The sequence below is a fragment of the Pterocles gutturalis genome, unplaced genomic scaffold (genome assembly GCF_000699245.1).
Source record: "Pterocles gutturalis isolate BGI_N339 unplaced genomic scaffold, ASM69924v1 scaffold31779, whole genome shotgun sequence".
Classification (NCBI taxonomy): domain Eukaryota; kingdom Metazoa; phylum Chordata; class Aves; order Pterocliformes; family Pteroclidae; genus Pterocles; species Pterocles gutturalis.
Window position 1 is genome coordinate 1 of NW_010136763.1, and position 8,150 is coordinate 8,150.

Consider the following 8,150-nt stretch of genomic DNA (forward strand, 5'->3'; position numbering starts at 1 on the left):
CCCTGGCTTGTGCAGGCGTTTGTGGGTAAAGCAGCTGAGCATGTAGCCAGGGGTCGTTAAACCAGAGCAGGAGGGTAGGTTTAGGTTGGATGTAAATTCTTTCCTGTGAGGGTGGTGAGGCAGTGGCCCAGTTGCCCAGAGAAGCTGTGGATGCCCCATCCCTGGAGGATCCCCAGGTGGGACAAGGCTCTGAGCAACCTGGGCTGGTGGCAGGTGTCCCTGTCTGCAGCATTTGGGCTGCACTAGGGGATCTTTGAAGGTCCCTCCCAACCCAGAATGTTCTGTGAAATGATTGTGGGGATGCTTTGAGTGCAGGGCCAGCTCTTTTAAATTTAGAGGCTGATTTCTAAGTTTGAAGTGAAGTTAAATGTTGTCGAATGGAATTAAATAACTGTGCATCCATTTGAGCTTAGCCTCTGCTTTTCACCTCATTTTGTTTTATAGTCTTTCTCCTGGAAGAAAACCGAAAGTTGTGGTTTGGCACAAAAGGCAAACTGTCCAGTCAGGGAACAGTAACTCCTGCGTTAGGAGGAGGAAGTCTGTGTTTCACAGGATTTCTTGTTTTCTAACATTTGTTGTCTGATTCGTTGTTGCTATGGTCTCATCAGCAGTAGAACTGTGACCACCAGATATACTGATGTAAGGAATGAGGGGGAAAACCACATCTAGCCACCAGCCTCTCATCTGTGTGACTGCCATTATGTAAACAGTTTGTGCTTCTGAGCTGTCTGTGGAAGGCTGCTCTTGCCCACTTGACCTTGGAGTCCAATTTGCAGTTAGGAGAATGGCAGTAGATATCTTCTGGTTTCTTTCCTGTTGGTCTTTTTGTACTAACAAAAAGTACAACAAAAAGTACTTTGTTGACTAACAACTTGTTGGCTCTAAGCCTGGTAGGTTTTCAAATGTTGGATGCAAATAGCTTGATAATTGCTACAAGTTTTAAGGTTCAAGCTGTAAACATTCCTGGGCTGTAGTGAGAACAATGTATGGGCTTCTGCCATGGGATGAAGGCTAGCTCAAAGAGCAGCTTGGCCTTGTGTCTCATTTGAGTAGAGATGTGTCCTGGCAAGGTGCTGATAATCCTTCTCATCTTAAACTGTACCTTGCTTCTTCCCCACAGATTGAGGAAGGGGATGCTAACATGAATAAACCTGTCATAACTCCTTCATCATCCACTGAGAGTGTGAACAAGGTACCTGTGGTGAAGGCCAAGGCCACTCATATCATCATGAGCTCTCTCATTACAAGTAAGAAATCTTGTCTCTAGTGCGGTGGCTGATGGGGTGTGGGCATGTGAATGTGCTCCGGCTTGGTAATGCCTCAGGATAGCTACCACAGTTCCTGAACAGCTTGTGGGTTCAGACCAACTCTGCTCTTGAGCTGTGTGAGTTTTTTGGAGAGCACTTCTCAAAGGAAGCAAGGAACTAGGGGACAGGCCACACTTACTGTCTCTGTGTTTCCAGGTGCTGGAGGTGGGTGGTGAGGGAGGAGTGCAGGGTACTTATGTGCTGCTAGGACACTGCATTCTGTGCCACCTTTTTGCTGGAGTGCAGAGGCGGCTGCTGCTACTGTGTGTTTGCTTGTTAACTTGCTATTTCAGAATGAAAGGTAAAGCTCTAAAATTAGAGTGCTGTGAAGAGCTGACATGCTGTTTTAATGGAGCACTTGCTGGCATTTGTGTTGGTTAATAGCAACAGCAGCTGTCTTGCTAACAGAAACACTTTAAAAAACCCAAACCTCATAAATCATGGTGCTTTAAAGTCAAATTGGTCAGTTATGTTTGCAGAGAGTACATACCCATTTGCAGCAGGAGGAATTATTCTTGTGTTAATCTGTCCCTGCTGCCACTTCTTTTAGCAGCTGGGATCCGAGCTTCATCTTCCACTAAGCAGTGCTGCCAAGGACATCTACATTTTTCAGACCAGCATTTTGGAATAGCTTTACATTTGCACTTATTTCTGTTTTGGCTCAAAAATAACCAACACATCAGAGAATAGCATCCAGGAATATGGACTTCTGCTGGAAAGCAGCTCTGATTCTAGCCCAATGATAAAATGCTAAGCTAGTTAAAACCATGATGACCTAAAAATGTTCTTGTGCAGTAAGAAGTCAGGATCTCCAACCTTCACCTCCCAGGACAAACATTCAGTTACAAGTTGGATGTAAATAGGCAAATGTCCTGTAGATTTCTCATATACAGTGCGCTATCCCTGCAAATAATGTTAACATGGGAAGTGCTATCTCTTTTAAATAAGACACTGGGCTTTTCCAGTAATCTTTTTGTGCTCCTTTTGATTTTTTTCTTAGTCCTACTATGAGTGAACATCTTATGCTGATAGTATGTGTGGGAAGAAGTGCTTCAGAACTGAAGCTGCTATCAGTGTATTGGCTTCTGGCTCTGTATTTGGCTGAAATAGTTTATTTTACCTAATCTAGAGTCACTGGGAGTCTTTGCCACCTGTTCTGTGAGGCAGTGATTGCCAGATTAGCTGTGGTGGGCAGTCTTTTTGTCCAAAGACTTCATTTGTTGTTGGCTAGAAAGACTCCCTTGAACCTAGAGGGCCACATAAAATGCCCAGTTTATTGGGGTCTCCTAGATCTAGGAAGTTATAATTAGGAGTGAAGCAGCTTCTTGGGTGAGATGGGTTTAATTACAGGTGTTGCATTTGTAATATGTCCCCTGGTGACCTGGGACAATTGCTGCTGATCTTAGTCCTATGGCTCAGTATAGTTTTCAAGTCAGAAAATCTCCTTAGCTTCATCTTGCTGCTCATCACAACTTGTAGGTATGGATGATGAAAAATGGGTTTTACATTTGGTTGCTTAAGCTGTCTTTGTTTGCTAGAATTGCTTGTGGTGGCATTTCTGTGTGAATGTGCTCTTGCCTGTTCCAGAGCAGACTCAGGAGAGCATTCATCGCTTTGAGCAGCAGGCAGGGCTGAGAGATGCTGGCTACACTCCCCACAAAGGCCTCACTACTGAGGAGACCAAGTACCACCGAGTGGCTGAGGCAGTCCACGTAAGGCTTGTTTTGCATTGGCTTTCTCTGCATAGGTTGTGTACTAGCTTAACTCCTATCTTGTGATGTAACTTAACCCAGCAAGTTGCTGGGACTCTCCTTAAACTGCTTCCTCTGAAGGCTTTTGGCTCACTGTGTAAAAAAAAAAGTTACCCACTTACATTTTAAAGTTAGTGACAGCCTTTATAGTTTTTTCTGAAGCCTGCTGTATTCCACAGTCATGTCAGACTGTCACAGTCCTCTTTCCAAGTGGGGACATCTCTACACAGAATCTAGTTTCTTGCTGTACCTTTGAATGGTGCCCTGCAGTTGACCATTGTAACTGTTTGTCCCAAGAGAACTTGTGAACTCTGCATTTCTGATGTAGAAGTTAAATGAAATTGGGCTTGCCTTTTACTGGAAATAAAGACAAAGGTCTTGAATCAACTTGTTTTTGATAAGCCCAGTTGCCCAGAGCAATCTTCCAGTAGGAGTTTAACAGTGAACTCTCCAAGTGTACTCCCACGAGGTCAAAGTTTCAATAACAGTGTTGGTGAACTGCATTAGTGTGGCTCTGATAGCCACAGGAAACATTCTGACAAAGTGCCTGCGTAGGTGGTGTTTGAATGATAACTGCCCTTCAGGTGACTTCTTCAGAGTTAAGTTTGTACCATCTGACTTGTAATAACCTGGTTCACATCCACCCAGTTCCTGTTTTTCTTATGACCAGGTACACTCTTCAAATGCAGCTCTTAGTGTTGTAGAGCAGTGGTTTCATCCTGTTGTGTGTGGGTTACTGCTCAGGGTCTACTACTCCTAGACAGTGTACCTTCTGTACAAGGTCTGGTCTCATCTTCATTAGAGAACTTGTGGGACTGAGAGCTGTGTCACTCTGAGAAGTGCTGCAGACAAGCAGTTGCTCTGGCATTTAGACTTGTTACCAGGTGGCTGGACTGATGTGTAAACTTGGTCTGCTACTCTGCTGCAACCTCCCCATGGATGCTGGTATCAAAGCAGTGCATTACTGTTGGGTAGTGACTCTGAATTGCAGAGTGAGCTGTAGGTGTTATTTTATTTCCTCTGGCCTGGAGGATGTGTCTTGAGTGTGGTGGACTTCCAGAATGCTTATATCTGATGTGGAAAGAAGCTTAAGGGGTGTATGCAACACTGTAGTACTGGCTTTAGCTTTAGGTGAAGTGACACTTAAATACTTTATCACCTGTGATACAAACAGTTCAGTTTTGACAACAAAACTGGCTGTTTGTTCCTTATGTCTTGTATTTAAGCTCTGTACTTCTGTTTCTCTTGTGGCTCCTAACAGAAGCTAAAAATGCAGAGTGGAGAGATGACAAAAGATGACAAACAGACGACTTCTGCTCAGTCCACTCCAAGCAGCACTCCCTACTCTTCTCCCAATCATAAAACCAGGTACTCTGTTCCTGGCAGACCACTGCCTCTTTTGGTTTCCTACAGGCTGCTGAGGTGGGAGCTGCTACAAATAACCTTCTTATCCAGAGAGGGACTAAGGGATGAAATTCAGAGCCTGCTGTGGAGTTGTGTTGGATAGATCCAAATGCTGAAAGCTTGTGGAACATGAGCATACATATCTTCAACCTGGGTGGTAACAAACCTATGAAGATTGTTCAGATTGCCCCAATAACTACACGTAAATTTTGTGGCACAGTGGGGCCACTTGAAATACTTACTCTCATGTTTTATACGTCTTAATGGTTTTTCCCTAGGGGTTGGTTTAGTCAGGCATCCTCTACTTCTATCACTGGCCCAGACTTTGCCATGGAAGTTGGTGGGGACAAATTACCATCTGAAAGATGGAGCTTTTTTGGACCCAAAGCCATCCAGAAATCTACCACTGATCCAGGTATGTCCTCTAAAATCTCCTGCCCTGCAAGAGCAAGGGGAGAACTGTCACACAACAAATATGCTATTTCTGGAGCCTTATCCTGCTTGCCTTGTTACTTTCTAGGACCACCTTGTGAATATGCACTATTCATATAATTTCTGTGCCTAAATATAAAGCAGATAGGTAAAACCTATGCCAAGGATGTGAAAGTAGAAATAACTTGCACTGAGCTGCAGTGGAAGGGCAGGGTGTGAAGGTGACAGTGTTTTACTCTTTCTCTGCTGTCTGGTGGAACCAGAACTGGAAGTGTCAGCCACTGATTTGGAATAGGCTTTAGATGGATTGAAGCTGCTGGGTCTTGCTTAGGCTTTCTGCAGTATCGGGCATCAGTGACACTGCTCATGCCTCGTGGCAGTGGAAGAAGGACTTGTCTAGTTTTCCTAGCTCTTACTTGCTGTGATTTTTCTTTCATCAGGAGGATTTACCATCCAATCCTATAAGGGTGCCCAGAAGCCATCCCCAATGGAGCTGATGCGTGCTCAGGCTACTAGGATGCCAGAGGATCCAGCCACCTTCAAGCCACCCAAAATGGACATTCCAGTCACAGAAGGGCGGAAACAGTCTCCATGTTCCCATAATATCAAACCTCGGGATCTGAATGTGCTCACTCCCACGGGGTTCTAGGAAGAATGCTCCTGGTGTCTTTAGCATGCTACAGGGTGTCCTAGGCTCTGCTTCCCTGTCCCATTGTGCTGCAGTAAGATAGGAAAGTCCCTTCCAGCCTTTCATCTCAGAAGAGGAAACAGTTGTGGCTGTCCTCCTAAAGCCAGTCTTGGAAAAACTCCTGCACTAGTACTAAACTGATGTAAGCTAATCCTGTCTGCCGTATTGCCCCAGTTCAGGCTGTTGGGCTGCACTAGGTATGCTTCCTGGTACACTGCATCACAGTAAAACCTTGAACCATGTTTTGTGGGACAGGACTGCACATGGTGCGTGAGCAGGGTGGTTTCTCTACCTGTAGTGTGATTGTCTTGTCCTGCTCAGTGCTGAGGTATGGTCAGGAGGACCATGGCTCTGTCTGGTGTATGCAAAACACCAGCAGAAAATTATGAAAACAAGCAAGGACTGAAAACTGGACCATTAACTGCCAGAAGGCAGTTGCTCTGGGGATGCTGTGGGTCAGTTTTAAATGTGGCATTCCCTTACTATCCAGTGTGACCTTATAGTCAACACCTAGTCCTTCTTCTTTGATTATTTTTTTTAAGGAAAAGCAGAGCAGGGACCATTATAAGATGCTCTTAATAGAAAGACGGGAGTGGAATCTAATGGGGCTTGACAGTAATGAGGAAGAATTGCTTCTCCTCCAACTCTTCATGTTCCTCCAAAAAGGTAGAACTGACCCAGAGCTCGTGTAGCTTGAAACAAGTAATCCTCCTCTTTTTCTGCGAAACAACACTGACCTGCCTTCTCCTTAAAGTTACATGTGCTCTGGCACTCTGGGTGCTGCTAGATTTGGTTGAGTTTTTTTAGCATCTTGTATGAATCGTGTAGAAGTGCATTAGAGACCAGGAGCACTTCTCAAATAGGATTTTCTGTTTCATCAGCATTAAATGCATTTTGCAGGGCTGGGGGAGGACTGAGGGCAGATCAAGGCTAAACATTCCTCCCTGCTGTGATACAGCTATGTGCAATTTTTGGCCTGGTCAAGAACCAGTTACTGGGGACAGCTAACACTTGCTTTCATCGAAAGTGTAAGGAACTCCTGGCTACCATCTAATCCCTTAAGCATTGTAGGCAGCATTGCTTTGTAATCTTCACCTGTCCTGTGGCAAACAGGTCTCCTCTCTCTTGATCTTATTGTGTAAGCTCCCTCAGCCAGCAGCCAGCTTTCTGGAGTGGGGAGGTGGCAGCAGCACCCTTGCACCTGGTACTGGAAGCTTCTCTATTGCCAGCACATTATACAGAGGTTACTTAACAGCTGGAAACCATTGAGCTCTGGGTTTCTGCCTTCTTAAACCAACCATTCCTCCTGGAGGATGAGGCAGGGCTTGGCTCCCTTGGCTAGCTGCTGTCCCTTCTCAAGAAGCATGTTTTGTGGCTCTGCTTCCTCTCAAGCTTCAACAGTGCTGCCAGTGGTGTGTTGAGAGTCTCCCACCTGTACAAGTAGTTTTCACTGTCACCACTCATTTGCACCATGGGAATCAGTCTCTTGTTTGGCATTAATTTATTTGTTTGTATTCATGTCTCTAATGTGTATGATTTTTTTTGTTTGTTTGTTACAAGAAAATAAAATTCTTGTGAATGGGGGTCCTTGGTGTGCGTCAGCACTGGCAAAGCATTTGTGGAAGAAATGTGGGGCTGTCCAGAGAGTGTGGCATCAAGATTCTGCCAGCACTTGCACTAGGGTAAAATGTTTGGTCCGTAAAACTCCCTTTTGACAGGGAGACTGGGCTTAAAGCTGGACTCAGTCCTTTCTTAGGGCTTGTGCAGATGAAGCTAAACATTACAATTGTGGTTTCTTGAGCTGTTCAAATGGTGATTCTTCATGTTCCTGGATGGCTTCTCTTGCAGATCCTGTGTTGTATTTGCACCTGTGCTGTGGAGGTGGGCAAGGTGGGAGCCAGGCTGCTCTTTGCCTCCAGGCGCTCAGCTCCCTGTGCTGTGACGTTCTTTGCTTTGCCTTCCTCTGAAAAGTTCTGGTTTGAGTGTTGTAACAATTAGGCATTTCTATAGAAGGTGTTTGCTCCTTGTTCTTTAGGAAGCCTGTTTCCAACTGCCAGACTTATATATCATTAGACTGGAAAAGAAACTGCATTCCAGCAAGAGGTCCATAGCTATGGATGTTATTTTGTGATATTGTCCTTGTTTAATCTGGGATAGAGTTAATTTTCTTCTTAGTAGCTAGAATAGCACTGTTTTGGATTGCGCATGGGGTTTGGTATGAGAAGAAGGTTGATAACACGCTGATGTTTTTAGTTCGTGCTAAGACAATCGAGGGCTTTTCAACTTCCCATGCTTTGTTAGTGTGCAGGTGCACAAGAAGCTAAGAGGGAGTGTAGCCAGAGCAATGGACCCACAATTACTGGCTTAGGTTTAGGACTGAGGCCCAAATTGGCCAATGATGTATTCCATATCATGCAACATGATGCCCAGTGTATTGTGAGGGTCAGCCTGGAAGCTTGTGTTCTCTCTCTTTTCCAAGATTGCGGTTTAGGGACTTTCTCTGCTCTGGGATCATTACCTGGGAACAGGCTGCGCCCAGGCCAGCAGGTGGTGAGCAGTTGCACTGTG

At 45.0% G+C, this 8,150-nt stretch overlaps 1 protein-coding gene across 1 annotated transcript; it reads left to right on the forward strand.

The window, feature by feature from the left end:
• Positions 1 to 1,120: 1,120 nt before the first annotated feature.
• KIAA1191 (KIAA1191 ortholog) lies at positions 1,121 to 5,579 on the forward strand (the record flags this gene model as incomplete). The annotated part of the gene is made up of 5 exons (XM_010082428.1): positions 1,121 to 1,247; positions 2,895 to 3,019; positions 4,320 to 4,426; positions 4,741 to 4,877; positions 5,335 to 5,579. Coding segments are annotated over 5 exons (705 nt in total), but the record flags the coding sequence as incomplete, so codon positions are not given.
• Between the last annotated feature and the right edge of the window lie 2,571 nt (positions 5,580 to 8,150).